The sequence below is a fragment of the Pristiophorus japonicus genome, chromosome 1 (assembly GCF_044704955.1).
Source record: "Pristiophorus japonicus isolate sPriJap1 chromosome 1, sPriJap1.hap1, whole genome shotgun sequence".
Lineage (NCBI taxonomy): Eukaryota > Metazoa > Chordata > Chondrichthyes > Pristiophoridae > Pristiophorus > Pristiophorus japonicus.
In genome coordinates this window covers 410,262,011-410,279,247 of record NC_091977.1, presented here as the reverse complement: position 1 = coordinate 410,279,247, position 17,237 = coordinate 410,262,011, and the positions used below count along the sequence as shown (strand labels likewise).

Sequence of the window (17,237 nt, the reverse complement as noted above, 5' to 3'; positions counted from 1 at the left end):
CCATCTATAAGGCACAAGTCAGGAGTGTGATGAAATACTCCCCACTTGGCTGGATGAGTGCAGCTTCAGCAACACTCAATTAGCTTGACATCATCCAGGACAATGCAGTCCACTTGATTGGCACCCCATTCACCACCTTAAACATTCACGCCCTTCACCACCGGTGCACCGTGGCTGCAGTGTGTACCATCTACCAGATGCACTGCAGCAACCTGCCAAGGCTTCTTCAACAACCGTGACATCCATCACCTAGAAGGACATGGGCAGCATGCACATGGGAACACCATCACCTGCATGTTCTCCTCCAAGTCACACACCATCCTGACTTGAAAATATATCGCCATTCCTTCACCGTCACCGAGTCAAAATTCTTGAACACCATCTCTAACAGCACTATCGGAGTACCTTCATCACATGGACTGCAGTGGTTCAAGGCGGCGGTTTCTCACGTGCAATTAAGGATGGGTAATAAATGCTGGTCTTGCCAGCGACGCCCACATCCCAGGAACAATTTTTTAAAAATCAATCTGCGTTATTCAAACCAATATCCATAAACTTACATGAATAGTTCTTCAAATTTACAGAATTGCACTAAAGCAACAGGCAGTAGACAAATATGATGTCAAGTCAAAATACAGTACACAACATTAAAATTAGGAAAAGCTATTCCAGTCAGAAGATACTGCAGCAAACAAAAAAATGTTTTCTAGATTTAAGCAGAAATTACAATTTATAGCAGATATATTCAAATTGCCAGCTTGTGGCAAACAATAATTCATTTCCATAGCTATATATTAGCAGGTTTTAAACTGTGATGCATAGTTAAGGCGTTGAATCTCTTGCTCACTTTTCTTTGTTCAAATAATTAGTAAACAGGGCCTTTCAGAGTTGTCACTGAACATCCAATAGAACCAGGAACTTGAACTACAAATATCTGGTAACTGCCAATCTTCCTCACAAACAGTAAACAGCATAGGTACTGCCCTACCATTATTTTAAATAGGCAAGGATCACTACTAATAATACACAAGGAAATAGGACATCCTCACAGCCTTGCTTGTAGATAAAAAGGTATTTTGGAACTTCTCCTGCATTTCTTCAACCACCAACATGCCTCCAATCCTGGGTCCCAGGCCATGATGTCGAGGGCTACTGTCTCAATCTACCGGTCTCTCTCTTTCTCACTCTCTCCCTTATTTAACAATGATCGGCAGCTTGGACCTGGGTGACTGTGACCAGATGTGTTATTTTGGAGCATGGGCATGTAATGTAGCCAAATTTGCTGATTATACAAATTTAGGTGGGAAAGCAAGTTGTGAGGAGGACACAAAGAATCTGCAAAGGGATATAGATAGGCTAAGTGAGTGGGCAAACATTTGGCAGATGGAGTATAATTTAGGAAATGTGAGGTTATCCACTTTGGTAAGAAAAATACAACAGCAAATTACTATTTAAATGGAGAGAGATTACAAAATGCTGCAGTACAGAAGGATCTAGAGGTCAGTGTACATGAAACACAAAAAGTTAGTATGCAGGTACAACAAGTAATTAGGAAGGCAAATGGAATGTTGGCCTTTATTGCAAGGGGGATAGAGTATTAAAGTAGAGAAGTCCTGCTACAACTGTGTGAGGCCACACCTGGAGTACTGAGTAGTTTTGGTCTCATTTAAGGAGGGATATACTTGCATTGAAGGCAGTTCAAAGAAGGTTCATGTGATTGATTCCGGAGATGAAAGGGTTGTCATATGAATAAAAGTTGAGCAGGTTTGGCCTATATTCATTGGTGTTTAGAAGAATGAGAGGTGATCTTATTGAAACATGTAAAATTCTGAGGGGGCTTGACAGCGTAAATGCAGAGAGGGTGTTTCTCCTTGTGGGAGATTCTAGAACTAGGAGGCACTTTCAGAATAAGCAGTCGCCCATTTAAAAACGGAAGTGAGGAAGAATTTCTTCTCTCAGAGGGTTGTGAATCTTTGGAATTCTCTACCCCAGAGAACTGTGGAGGCTGGGTCATTGAATATATTTAAGCTGGAGATAGACAGACTTTTGAATAATAAGGGAGTCATGGGTTATGGGGAGCGGGCAGGGAACTGGAGTTGAGGCCAGGATCAAATCAGCCATGATCTTATTGAATGGCACAGCAGGCTCGAGGTGCCAAATGGCCTGCTCCTATTTCTTATGTTCTTATATTCTTCATTGCCATGCTACCAAGTTGACCACTAATGAAGCGTGCCAGGCTTTCCCCACTGATGGAGAGTACACACCCAGCACTCTGGGTTGGGATCTAACTTTGTGCCCCCACTCAATCACGAGCAGGTAACTAAACTTATAGTTGATCCCTCTTTCTGTTGGTCTTTCACTCTCTGTACAGCTTAGATGCTTTCCTATTTCCACTGTACGTCTCTGATTTTCTTTGGCTCTTTTCAATTAATCGTTTTCTCACTCTTTCTGCAAATGTCGCTCATTACTTCAATCTCTCCTTTATACATTCCACTCTCTGTGCAACTTTTTAAAAATCCCACAAAAGAATGGGAGTCAACATGTCAGAGGTGATTATTGGGACTTGGTAGGGAAAAGTCGTAAGCTAGGCACGGAAAGGAGAAACCAACATGTGCACATGAGAGAGAACTCAGAGGACTTGGATAAACAGGAAGCTGAATTAAAGAAGACAACATAGAAGAAAGAATCTTACTGATAAAAAGAATAGGATCTCCCTGGGAAGAAGCAGGTGAGAGAGGCTGGGAGGGATTGGGGTTGCTGCGACATGGGCCAAGAGTAGCTGAGTAAAAGTCAATGAAACTCAAAATGTAAGCAAGAAAAGGAAATCTGTCATAACGGAGTTTAAAATCTATACATTTGGTTTCAATTCGTTTTTAGTGCTGTCTGGCAATATGGGAGCCTAGATTTTGGTGTGCATTTAAGATCTTAGGCTGCAAGAGAGTGAGGAGATGGGGAACCCAGTGGGAATGTACAAGGCAGCATGAGGAGTCAGCAACATTTCAGCAGGGAGGTAGTGGAGCTTCTCCAGGACTGGGTGAGAAACCGTACTTCATCATACTGGCCCTGCACAAGGTCAGGGAATGCAACATTGATGCTTGGAGTACTATCAGAGCAGCCAATATGGGAAAGAAGCAGAGGCCTAGTATGGAGCAATCGGGCAAGGTGCTTCCAGGTATTTATGGGACCGAGGCCGGTGACAGTGGGATATCCTGGGCTCAGGCTGCTGCTCAACTATAGCACTCAGAGTGGCAAGGATGCCTGGGCCAGAGCAAAGTTGAAGCACTCAGGATACCGGGGACAGTGACACTGTAGAGCAGAGGGACTCTAGGCAAGCTGGGAAAGACAGATCAAAGTATGAAAAAACTGAGGCAAAAGAGCAGCTCTAACTGTGGAATTAACTGGAAGCTTGTTCAAGGAAACAGTGTAGGCACGATAGGCCGAATGGCCTCCTTCGGTGCGGTATGATTCTATGACTTTAACTGTTTAAAAAAAAATTCAAGTACCCACCCCCATGGATTACATGAATGTGGACCAATCCGACCTTGTAAACTACAATTTTACACCACATACTTCGCATGAATAAAATCAGTACATCAAGATGTGGCATGCATATACTAGATGACACAGCTTCAAAACCCAACTATGTAGTGGGATGCAACTTGTTTAGAAAGGATTCTAGATAATTGCCCATAGAACTTAAATTATGTAAAGTATGCAAAGTTTGTTTCTTATTCCGTCACAATAAGTATTTTCATGACATACCATAAACTAAGCTCCACAAAAAGAGGTTAAGAGGCATTTTATCCAACAGTATATTAATAATGTATATTCGGCAATACATACCTCCTGCTTAAAACAATAACTTTATTGTGCAGAAAGCAACATTTGTGGTTCGGTGTCTCATTACTGGTGCACGGTGAAGTAATATGGACATGATAGTACATGTCACTGTACTGTGTATTTTCCAATACACTATTTATCTCAAGTATCCTACAGCTTTGCTTCCCAACTGCAAAACAATACCCTTACAATAATATCCTGTGAATCACAAGCAATGTATGAGCCTCTCACAGCATTCAATATCGTTTTGTTCTGCAATCAAATTTTACACAACCGTGGAGCGAATACGAATAGGAAATTGAATCATAATGCAGTAAACAGAAACTCCTAACAGGCACGATGATCATTTTTAATTTTAATACCTTTAAATATATACTGGTAGATTCTGACTGAATTGACAAACTACTCACAAATACACAGTGGACTTGCACAGATAAAATTCACACTAGGCCAGACATCATTCAATGCCTTATATTCCATAATAGCTTACATTTATAGAACGCCTTTAATTTAGGAAAGCATCCCTAGGTGCTTCACAGGAGCATAATAAGACAAACATTAACACTGAGCCAAAGAAGGATATATTAAGAGGAGTGGAAGAAAAAGGACAAGATACGTAATGGGCTCGGGTCCAGAGTGACTGCCAAAATGGCCACGCGAATGGATATTAAGGCATGACAAAGATTAGGATAGATATGTCTCAATTATAGACCAGGAGCCACTCTGCACGCTTTACTCAAATAAAGGATGGTAAATAAAAGCTGCAACTCAATACTCCGATTCACATTACTGTACAAATAACTCGGCTGGATATCAATCAGAAGGCTATTAAATTACAACCTTATGGTTTGCACTTAATTTTTTTCTAAATGTTCTCATCAATTTTCTCCCTTCCTGACAGTATTCAGTTCCACAAGCACTGGATCGCTGCAGATAACTTGTCCAACAGGCCACACCTGTTATTCATCTTTGAGCTTCAACAGTGAGCGTCAGCAAATTATTTCATCATAGGCAGTCCCTCGGGATCGAGGAAGACTTGCTTCCACTCTTAGCATGAGTTCTTAGGTGGCTGTACAGTCCAATACGAGAAACACAGTCTCTGTCACAGGTGGGACAGATAGTCGTTGAGGGAAAGTGTGGGCAGGGAGCCTGGTTTGCCGCACACTCCTTCCACTTGATTTCTGCATGCTCTCGGCGACAATACTCGAGGAGCTCAGCGCCCTCCCGAATGCACTTCCTCCACTTAGGGCGGTCTATGGCCAAGAACTCCCAGGTGTCAGTGGGGATGTCGCACTTTATCAGGGAGGCTTTGAGGGTGTCTTTGTAACATTTTATCTGCTCGCCTTTTTGCTCGTTTGCCGTGGACGAGTTAGAAACATAGAAACATAGAAAATAGGTGCAGGAGTAGGCCATTCAGTCCTTTGAGCCTGCACCGCCATTCAATGAGTTCATGGCTGAACATACAACTTCAGTACCCCATTCCTGCTTTCTCGCCATACCCCTTGATCCCCCTAGTAGTAAGGACTACATCTAACTCCTTTTTGAATATATTTAGTGAATTGGCCTCAACAACTTCCTGTGGTAGAGAATTCCACAGGTTCACCACTCTCTGGGTGAAGAAGTTTCTCCTCATCTCGGTCCTAAATGGCTTACCCCTTATCCTTAGACTGTGACCCCTGGTTCTGGACTTCCCCAACATTGGGAACATTCTTCCTGCATCTAACCTGTCTAAACCCGTCAGAATTTTAAACGTTTCTATGAGATCCCCTCTCATTCTTCTGAACTCCAGTGAATATAAGCCCAGTTGATCCAGTCTTTCTTGATATCTCAGTCCCGCCATCCCGGGAATCAGTCTGGTGAACCTTCGTTGCACTCCATCAATAGCAAGAATGTCCTTCCTCAAGTTAGGAGACCAAAACTGTACACAATACTCCAGGTGTGGCCTCACCAAGGCCCTGTACAACTATAGTAACACCTCCCTTCCCCTGCACTCAAATCCCCTCGCTATGAAGGCCAACATGCCATTTGCTTTCTTAACCGCCTGCTGTACCTGCATGCCAACCTTCAATGACTGATGTACCATGACACCCAGGTCTCGTTGCACCTCCCCTTTTCTTAATCTGTCACCATTCAGATAACAGTCTGTCTCTCTGTTTTTACCACCAAAGTGGATAACCTCACATTTATCCACATTATACTTCATCTGCTATATATTTGCCCACTCACCTAACCTATCCAAGTCACTCTGCAGCCTCATAGCATCCTCCTCGCAGCTCACACTACCACCCAACTTAGTGTCATCCGCAAATTTGGAGATAGTACATTCAATCCCCTTGTCTAAATCATTAATGTACAATGTAAACAGCTGGGGCCACAGCACAGAACCTTGCGGTACCCCATTAGTCACTGCCTGCCATTCTGAAAAGTACCCATTTGCTCCTACTCTCTGCTTGCTTTTGCCAACCTCAATCCACATCAGCAAACTACCCCCAATCCCATGTGCTTTAACTTTGCACATTAATCTCTTGTGTGGGACCTTGTCGAAAACCTTCTGAAAGTCCAAATACACCACATCAACCGGTTCTCCCTTGTACACTCTACTGGAAACATCCTCAAAAAATTCCAGAAGATGTGTCAAGCATGATTTCCCTTTCACAAATCCATGTTGACTTGGACCTATCATGTCACCTCTTTCCAAATGCGCTGCTATGACATCCTTAATAATTGATTCCATCATTTTACCCACTACCGATGTCAGGCTGACCGGTCTATAATTCCCTGTTTTCTCTCTCCCTCCTTTTTAAAAAGTGGGGTTACATTGGCTACCCTCCACTCCATAGGAACTGATTCAGAGTCAATGGAATGTTGGAAAATAACTGTCAATGCATCCGCTATTTCCAAGACCACCTCCTTAAGTACTCTGGAATGCAGTCCATCAGGCCCTGGGGATTTATCGGCCTTCAATCCCATCAATTTCCCAAACACAATTTCCCGACTAATAAGGATTTCCCTTAGTTCCCCCTTCTTACTAGACCCTCTGACCCCTTTTATATCCGGAAGGTTGTTTATGTCCTCCTTAGTGAATACCGAACCAAAGTACTTGTTCAATTGGTCTGCCATTTCTTTGTTCCCCGTTATGACTTCCCCTGATTCTGACTGCAGGAGACCTAAGTTTGTCTTTATTAACCTTTTTCTCTTTACATATCTATGGAAGCTTTTGCAGTCCGTCTTAATGTTCCCTGCAAGCTTCCTCTCGTACTCTATTTTCCCTGCCCTAATCAAACCCTTTGTCCTCCTCTGCTGAGTTCTAAATTTCTCCCAGTCCACTGGTTCGCTGCTATTTCTAGCTAATTTGTATGCCACTTCCTTAGCTTTAATACTATCCCTGATTTCCCTTGATAGCCACGGTTGAGCCACCTTCCCTTTTTTATTTTTACGCCAGACAGGGATGTACAATTGTTGTAGTTCATCCATACAGTCTCTAAATGTCTGCCATTGCCCATCCACTGTCAACCCCTTAAGTATCATTCGCCAATCTATCCTAGCCAATTCACGCCTCATATCTTCAAAGTTAGCCTTCTTTAAGTTCTGGACCATGGTCTCTGAATTAACTGTTTCATTCTCCATCCTAATGTAGAATTCCACCATATTATGGTCACTCTTCCCCAAGGGGCCTCGCACAACGAGATTGCTCATTAATCCTCTCTCATTACACAGTTCTGAGTAGAGCGCTTGCTTTGGGAGTCTCGGGCCCAAGTTTCGAGCCGCGCCTAGAACGGCGCAGTCCCGACCTGGACACCCGTTTTTCGCGCCACAAAGTGCGCCTTAAAAAAACCTCCAGATTCTCCACCTCCCTGCAGATCCTCTGGTCCTCGGCGCAGCGCAGCATGAGCTGTAGGGGGCGGAGCCAGGTCCCTGCGCTGAAAACAGTGCCGGGACCTCTGCACATGCGCGCTACAGTGGCCGCGCATGTGCAGTAGCTCCAGGCGCCCAAAACTGTGTGGGAGGGGCCGAAGCACGCAGCCCCTAACCCTGGCCGAATGGCCTCACTGGGGCTGCGTGAATAAGGCTCCTCCCACAGCCAGCTCCTACTTCCTCCCGAACCGACTCCCGCCTCCGGACCGGACCCAACACCGACCCGACTCCCGCTTCCCGCCCCCCGCGCCCCCCCCCGGACCCGACCCAACCCCCCCGGACTGGACCCGACCCGACTCCCGCTTCTCCCCCCCCACCCCGCGCCCGCCCCCGCCTCCGGACCGGACACCGACCCCACTCCCGCTCTCCTCGCCCCCGGACTGGATCCGACCTGATTTCCCTCCCCCCGACCTGACCTCCCTCTCCCTCCCCCCGACCCCCCCTCCCACCACCCCACCCCGACCCGACCCAACGCCACCTACCTGTAAATCTGGTGCTGGGGACGGGCCCTGCCCGAAGTCTCGGGCCTGGCCCATTCAGCCTCCCTCCCCCTTCTCCTTTCCCCCCCCAAATCTCCTTCCCCCTTCCCCCAATCTCCTTCACCCCCCCAATCTCCTTTTCTCCCCCCCTCCTCCCCTCGCTGTCAAAAACAGACACTGACAGACAGAGAATGAGAGAGAGACACACACAGACAGACAGAGAGATAGAGACACACTGGGGGGGGGGGGGGGGGCATCCCAGCACGCTGTTGGAGGGCTCCCGGTGCTGCAGTCGGTAAGTAGAAAATGTTTTATTAATTGATTAAAAAAAAATTATTTCTTATTAATTTTTTTTGATTGATTTATTGGTTGATTTATTTATGTATTTATCATTTATTATTGATGATGGCTCTTTATTTGTAAAACTGAAGTGTTTAATGTTTGTAAACTTCCCTTTAAACCCCCCCACCACCATTCCCTACGCCTGATTTGTAACCTACGCCTGATTTTCTAACGTGTAGACAAGGTTTTTTTGAGCGTACAAAAATCTTCACTTACTCCATTCTAAGTTAGTTTGGAGTAAGTTTTCACTGACGAAACTTTAAAAACAGGCGTAAGTGGCCGGACACGCCCCCTTTTGAAAAAAAATTCTGTTCCAAAGTGAAACTGTTCTAACTGACGAGAATTCCGATTTCTAAGATACTCCGTTCTACACCAGTTGCTCCTAAAAATCAGGAGCAAATCATGTGGAAACTTGGGGCCCTCGTGTCTGGCATGCGAACTATGTGGCCTGCCCAACGGAGCTGATCAAGCGTGGTCAGTGCTTCAATGCTGGGGATGTTGGCCTGGACGAGGACGCTAATGTTTGTGCGTCTGTCCTCCCAGGGGATTTGCAGGATCTTGCGGAGACATCGCTGGTGGTATTTCTCCAGCGACTTGAGGTGTCTATTGTACATGGTCCACGTCTCTGAGCCATACAGGAGGACGGGTATTACTACGGCCCTGTAGATCATGAGTTTGGTGAGAGTTTTGAGGGACTGATCTTCAAACACTCAATTCCTCAGGCGGCCGAGGGCTGCACTGGCACGCTGGAGGCGGTGTTGGATCTCATCCTCAATGCCTGCTCTTGCTGATAGGAGGCTCCCGAGATATGGGAAGTGGTCCACGTTGTCCAGGACCACGCCGTGGATCTTGATGTTTAATTACAACCTTATGTTAAATTGCAACCTTATGGCTGGCACTTAATTTTTGTTTTAAATGTTCTCATCAATTTTCTCCCTTCCTGACAGTATTCAGTTCCACAAGCACTGGATCGCTGCAGATACCTTGTTCAACAGGCCATACCTGTTATTCATCTTTGAGCTTCAATAATGAGCGTCAGCAAATTATTTAACTGTAGAAGCAATGACAACCTTATCCTCACCCTATGTCTACATTCTGCACTTCCAACATGATCGCTATGCAGTAAATTAAGAGTATGAAGCTGAGTTGATTTTCCGCGCCCTAACCCTTAAGCACGGAGAGAAAATGTAACCCCAATTCACAACTCTGGTCGATGAGACCATCGAAGAGGGGTTATTAAACTTCCTGATCTATGGCTTGGCACCAGATAACTTCTTGAGCCATCTAGGAAGTACACTTATTTCTATATACTATCTATAAATACACTACAACAGAGCATGAGTTTATCTATGATCCTTCACACCACTGATTCAATTCTGGTCAAATCAATTGGGGAAGCATGGAGCAGAAATCAGGGAAACTATAACAGCCAATTCAAAACAGCCAAGTGGAGGCCAAAGAGGTTTAAAAACATAGAAAATAGGTGGAGGAGTAGGCTATTCAGCCCTTCGAGCCTGCAACGCCATTCAATAAGATCATGGCTGATCATTCCCTCAGTACCCCTTTCCTGCTTTCTCTCCATATCCCTTGATCTCTTTAGCCGTAAGAGCCATATCTAACTCCCTCTTGAATATATCCAATGAACTGGCATCAACAACTCTCTGCGGTAGGGAATTCCACAAGTTAACAACTCTCTGAGTGAAGGAGTTTCTCCCTATCTCAGTCCTAAATGGCCTACCCCTTATCCTAAGACTATGTACCCTGGTTCTGGACTTCCCCAACATCGGGAACATTCTTCCCGCATCTAACCTGTCCAGTCCCATCAGAATCTTATATGTTTCTATGAGATCCCCTCTCATCCTTCTAAACTCCAGTGAATAAAGGACCAGTTGATCCAGTCTCTCCTCATATGTCAGTCCAGCCATCCCTGGAATCAGTCTGGTGAACCTTCGCTGCACTCCCTCAATAGCAAGAACGTTCTTCCTCATATAAGTAGGAGACCAAAACTGAACACAATATTCCAGGTGAGGCCTCACCAAGGCCCTGCACAACTGCAGTAAGACCGCCCTGCTCCTATACTCAAATTCCCTAGCGATGAAGGCCAACATACCATTTGCCTTCTTCACCGCCTGCTGTACCTGCATGCCAACTTTCAATGACTGATAACCATGACACCCAGGTCTTGTTGCATCTCCCCTTTTCCTAATCTGACACCATTCAGATAATATTCTGCCTTCGTGTTTTTGCCCTCAAAATGGATAACCTGACATTTATCCACATTATACTGCATCTGCCATGCATTTGCCCACTCACCTAACCTGTCCAAGTCACCCTGCAGCCTCTTAGCGTCCTCCTCACAGCTCACACCGCCACCCAGTTTAGTGTCATCTGCAAACTTGGAGATATTACACTCAATTCCTTCATCTCAATCGTTAATGTATATTGTAAAGAACTGGGGTCCCAGCACTGAGCCCTGCGGCACTCCACTAGTCACTGCCGGCCATTCTGAAAAGGACCCATTTATCCCGACTCTCTGCTTCCTGTCTGCCAACAAGTTCTCTATCCACGTCAGTACATTACCCCCAATACAATGTGCTTTGATTTTGCACACCAATCTCTTGTGTGGGACCTTGTCAAAAGCCTTTTGAAAGTCCAAATACACCACATCCACTGGTTCTCCCTTGTCCACTCTGCAAGTGAAGTCCTCAAAAAATTCCATAAGATTCATCAAGCATGATTTCCCTTTCATAAATCCATGCTAACTTGGACCGATCCTATCACTGCTTTCCAAATGCGCTGCTATTTCATCCTGAATGATTGATTCCAACATTTTCCCCACTACTAACGTCATGCTAACGGGTCTATAATTCCCCGTTTTCTCTCTCCCTGCTTTTTTTAAAAAGTGGTGTTACATTAGCTACCCTCCAGTCCATAGGAACTGATCCAGAGTCAATAGACTGTTGGAAAATGATCACCAATGCATCCACTATTTCTAGGGCCACTTCCTTAAGTACTCTGGGATGCAGACTATCAGGCCCCGGGGATTTATCGGCCTTCAATCCCATCAATTTCTCTAACACAATTTCCTGCCTAATAAGGATATCCTTCAGTTTCTCCTGCTCACTAGACTCACTGTCCCCTAGTACATTCGGAAGGTTATTTGTGTCTTCCTTCGTGAAGACAGAACTGAAGTATATGTTCAATTGGTCTGCCATTTCTTTATTCCCCATTATAAATTCACCTGAATCCGACTGCAAGGGATCTACATTTATCTTAACTAATCTTTTTCTATTCACATATCTATAGAAGCTTTTGCAGTCAGTTTTATGTTCCCTGCAAGCTTCCTCTCGTACTCTATTTTCCCCCTCTTAATTAAACCCTTAGTCCTTTTCTGTTGAATTCTAAATTTCTCCCAGTCCTCAGGTTTGTTGCTTTTTCTAGCCAATTTATATGCCTCTTCCTTGGTTTTAACACTATCCTTAATTTCCCTTGTTAGCCACGGTTGAGCCACCTTCCCAGTTTAATTTTTACTCCAGACAGGGATGTACAATTGCTGAAGTTCATCCATGTGATCTTTAAATGTTTGCCACTGCTTATCCACCGTCAACCCTTTAAGTATCCTTTGCCAGTCTATTCTAGTCAATTGACGCCTCATACCGGAAGTTACCTTTCCTTAAGTTCAGGACCCTAGTTTCCAAATTAACTGTGTCACTCTCCATCTTAATAAAGAATTCTACCTTATTATGGTCACTCTTCTCCAAGGGGCCTCGCACAACAAGATTGCTAATTAGTCCTTTCTCATTACACATCACCCAGTCTAGGATGGCCAGCTCTCTGGTTGGTTTCTCGACACATTGGTCTAGAAAACCATCCCTAATACACTCCAGGAAATCCTCTTCCACCGCATTGCTACCAGTTTGGTTAGCCCAATCGATATGTAGATTAAAGTCGCCCATGATAACTGTTGTACCTTTATTGCACACATCCTTTATTTCTTGTTTGATGCTGTCCCCAACCTCACTACCACTGTTTGGTGGTCTGTGCACAACTCTCACTAGCGTTTTCTGCCCCTTTGGTATTCCATAGCTGCACCCATACCGATTCCACATGATCCAAGCTAATGTCCTTTCTTACTATTACATTAATTTCCTCTTTAACCAGCAACGCCATCCCACCTCCTTTTCCTCTCTGTCCTGCTCTCTCTATCTCACGATACATGGCTTGGAATAGATAATAATTGACACGCGTTTTTTTAAACCTGATTAATAAAGCAAGTTTTATATTGTAAATTACAACACAGTGAAGCAGATATAGAACAAGTACTCCTGTGAAATCATTTAAACCTGCAATCCTGCAGACAAGGAAGTCAACTCCTACAACAACAAAGGAAGAAAGTTACAGCAAATACTGACCAGTATAAAAACGTAGTGATTTGAAATGATGTCTATTCAACATGATGGGAAATTATCAGATTATATTGGCAAAATCCAAGTTTGAATGCAGCAGCTGCCTGAAAACAGAAGGCTCTTTAAGGTGCAACATATTGTGATTAAAACCTAAACACGAAATAAGGCTTCTCCCCCCGTGATGAGCTGCAGCTACAGCTACAGCCAAGGGCAGGCCTCGGGTCACAACCAGTTACGGACACCGAGCACCGAGCCCCGGGACCCCCCCCCCGCTCACCGATCCCCGGGGCCCACTGCTCACCGAGCCCTGGGATCCCCCGCTCACCGAGCCCCGGGGCCCACCGCTCCTGCCCAGCTCCACAAGTTTGTTTGGCCCAGTTCTCGGGCCTGGTTTTCTATCCTAAAACCGGGGGCTGGCGTGAAGCCGCAGCAATGCCCGCCCGCCCGCCGGGCCGGTACCGACCTCTCCCTGCAGCGCTGCTGCTTCTTCACAAATGCCATCCGGAGAAAGAGACATCGGCAGGACACCGAGACCGGCAACGGCGAAAATCCAGCGGCAGAGGCACACCAGCACAACAGGAAGCCAGGCAGGCACACGGACCGTCCCACGGCACCAGCAGAGACACTCCCACAGGGACCTGGCTGGGAGTACAGGAGTACATGTCCACAGAACTCTTTTTGGTTGGGTAACGAAATAAACATTAAATCAAATGCCTCCCCAATCTGGGGGACACTCCAAAAATTTTCAAACTGCCCTTTTTTTTGTTTTTTATGTCCATGTCCACAGAACTCTTTTTGTGAGAAAATGAAAACATTAAATCGTTAAATCGTGCCCCCCCCCCCCCCCCGATCTGGGGGGCACCCCAAACATTTCCAAGACCCTTTTTTTTGTGTTTTTGTTTTTTTTCAAGTTTTTTTTGGGCACTAAAATCATTTTTTTTTTCTCCAAGTGCCCCCTATAAAAGGGGAGGGGGACACTAAAAAACACCGGCAATTAAAACAAATTAAACTTTAAAACATAAAATCAAATTAAAATTTGGTTGCCGGGGGTGATGATGCACTCCAGTCCCTCCGGTGCCCACCTCTCGCGGAAGGCCGCGAGCGTACCGGTGGACACCGCGTGCTCCATCTCCACGGACACCCTGGCGCGGATGTACGCGCGGAAGAGAGGCAGGCAGTCAGGTTGAACGACCCCCTCGACTGCCCGCTGCCTGGACTGGCTGATGGCACCCTTGGCCGTGCCCAGGAGCAGTCCTACGAGGAGGCCCTCGGACCTACCCGCTCCCCTCCGCACAGGGTGCCCAAAGATCAGGAGTGTGGGACTGAAGTGCAGCCAGAATTTCAGGAGCAGCCCCTTTAAATAATAAAACAGGGGCTGCAACCTCGTGCATTCGGTAAAAACATGGAACACGGACTCTTCCAGACCGCAGAAATTGCAGGCGGCTTGGGAGCCCGTGAACCGGCTTAAAAATTTATTGCACGGGACTGCTCCATGCACCACCCTCCAGGCCAAGTCCCTGATAAATACTGGGAGGACTCCCGCGTAGAGTGCCCTCCATCGGGGACCCCCGCCTCCTCCGGACGGCAAGATGGTACGCCATGGCGTGTCCGGACGGCAGGCGAGGATGGCAAAGTTGAGAGTGTGCAGGAGCAGCCCGTACAGGAAACCCCTCCGCGCGGAACTGAAAGGCACGGAGGGGATTTCCTCGAGGCGGCTCAAGTTGTGAGGCGCCGACTCCCGAGGGAAGTTCCGGGGTTTGGCGCCGATGAGGAATTCCGTCCGGACGGGGGTCAGTTCGGACGGGATCTCCCCACATGCTTGAGCCTCCTCGATGCACCTAACAGAGTCAGGGCCCAGAGCTGTTTTTAGCGACTCGATGGCATCGGCCGCGCGGCGGACGTTGGCGGAATTTAGGCGCGCGCCAGCATGTCTGGCGCCATCCAGCCCGCTCCTCCGCCATCGAGCAGGTCCCTGACCCTGGTCACCTCACCAGCCACAGCCCTCTCGTCCGACCGCGTACATGTCCACAGATCCCTGAGGGTAGCAGGCCAGGTGGTTGAGAAGGCATAAGGAATACTTGCCTTTATTAGCCCAGGCACAGAATACAAGAGCAGGGGGGTTATGCTTGAACTGTATAAAACACTGATATGCCACAGCTAGAGTACAGTTCTGGTCACCTACAGGAGAGGGTACAGAGGAGATTTACCAGGATGTTGCCGGGAGTGGAGAATCTTAGCTATGAGGGTGGATTGCATAGGCTGGGTTTGTTTTCATTGGAACAGACGAGGCTGAGAGGTGACCTCATTGAGGTGTATAAAATTAGGGACTAACTATTTGTACTGCACTTTTTTGACAGACAGGTGTCTGTCCAGCCCTGCCCCCCACTGCCCGTACGGCACTTTGTTGACTGACAAGCGACAAGCCTCACCTTCTGTCAAGCTCCGCCACCCCCCTCCCAGACGAATCAATCCATCCACGTGGTGCCAGAAGCATGGCCTGAAGCTCCAACTCTCTCCCCCCCCCGCAGCCGATGGTGGTGGGTCTGGGCCCGATGGTGGCATGAGGGTGCCAATGGTGGCGGGGGGAGGGCGATGGCAGCAAGAGGGTGCCGATGGTGGTGAGTCTGGGCCCGATGGCGGTGGGAGGGTGCCAATGGCGACGGGGGGAGGACAATGGCAGCAGGAGGGTGCCGATGGTGGTGAGTCTGGGCCCGATGGCGGTGGGAGGGTGCCAATGGCAGCGGGCCTAGGCCTGATGGCGGCAGGAGGGTGCCGATGGCGAGAGAGAATCTGGAGGAGGTGCTGCGCCGACTGGACCGGGTAGGCCTGCGACTCAAGAAGTCTAAATGCAAGTTCTTAGCTCCCGAGGTTGAGTTTCTGGGCAGGAGGGTTGCTGCAGGTGGTATTCGACCCACCAAATCCAAATCAGAGGCGATTCGACGAGCACCCAGGCCCTGCAACACATCAGAGCTGCGTTCATTCCTGGGACTGTTGAACTATTTCGGGAACTTTCTGCCGAACTTGAGCACGTTGTTGGAGCCGCTGCACGTGCTCCTGCGTAAGGGTTGCGATTGGTTTTGGGGGGACTGTCAGGAACGGGCTTTTGAATGGGCACAAAACCTATTGTGTTCAAACAAGCTGTTGATCCTGTACGACTCTTGCAAAAAGTTAGTTCTGACGTATGATGTATCGTCCTATGGGGTTGGGTGCGTGTTGCAGCAGAGTAATGCTGAGGGTCAGCTACAACCTGTGGCTTATGCCTCCAGGTCGCTCTCTCAAGCAGAACGGGGATATGGGATGGTTGAGAAGGAAGCGCTTGCATGTATCTATGGTGTAAAGAAAATGCATCAGTACCTCTTTGGTAGGAAGTTTGAATTAAAGACGGACCATAAACCACTCACATCCCTGTTGTCAGACAGCAAGGCTGTCAATGCCAATGCATCAGCTCGCATACAGCGATGGGCTCTCACGCTAGCGGCCTATGACTATCCATCCAACACCGGCCAGGCACTGAAAATTGCGCTGATGCGCTCAGCAGGCTCCCAGTGGCCACCACCGAGGGGGCAGCTGAGCAAAGCGCTGAGATGGTCATGGTTCTCGATGCCTTCGACAGTGCAGGCTCCCCTTTAACAGCCCGTCAGATCAAAATTTGGACAAATAGGGATCCTCTCCTATCCCTGATTAAGAAATGTTTCCTGACTGGGGATTGGGCGCCTGCACACGGAGCATGCCCTGAGGAGGTCAGACCATTCTACAGACGGATGGATGAGCTTTCCATCGAAGCTGACTGCCTACTATGGGGCAGCCGGGTAGTCATGCCCCAGAAGGGCAGTGAGGCGTTCATCAGGGAACTCCACAGCGAGCACCCAGGCATTGTGATGATGTAGGCCATTGCCCAGTCACACGTTTGGTGACCCGGAATTGACTCAGACCTGGAACACTGTGTTCGCAGGTGCACAACATGTGCCCAGTTGGGCAATGCCCCCAGGGAGGCCCCACTCAGCCCATGGCCCTGGTCCACCAAGCCATGGTCACGCATTCACGTTGACCAGGCAGGCCTGTTCATGGGGAAGATGTTCCTTATCGTTGTAGATGCGTACTTGAAATGGATCGAGTGCATCATCCTGAATTCATGCACGTCATCCACCACCGTGGAAAGCCTACGTGCGATCTTCGCAACCCAGGGCTTGCCGGACATCCTGGTTAGTGATAATGGCCCATGTTTCATGAGCCATGAATTCTGGGAGTTTATTTC

At 47.3% G+C, this 17,237-nt stretch overlaps 1 protein-coding gene across 2 annotated transcripts in view; it reads right to left on the bottom strand.

The window, feature by feature from the left end:
- nsmaf (neutral sphingomyelinase (N-SMase) activation associated factor) overlaps window positions 1-13,718 on the bottom strand; it is a 127,290-nt gene extending 113,572 nt beyond the window's left edge. The window contains exon 1 of one of the 2 annotated variants that reach the window (XM_070891963.1): window positions 13,446-13,718. In XM_070891963.1, coding sequence (XP_070748064.1) covers window positions 13,446-13,684 — 239 coding nt within the window. In that variant the 5' untranslated portion in view covers window positions 13,685-13,718. The remainder of the gene's footprint in view (window positions 1-13,445) is intronic. The other variant, XM_070891955.1, reaches the window with a different exon arrangement.
- Between the last annotated feature and the right edge of the window lie 3,519 nt (window positions 13,719-17,237).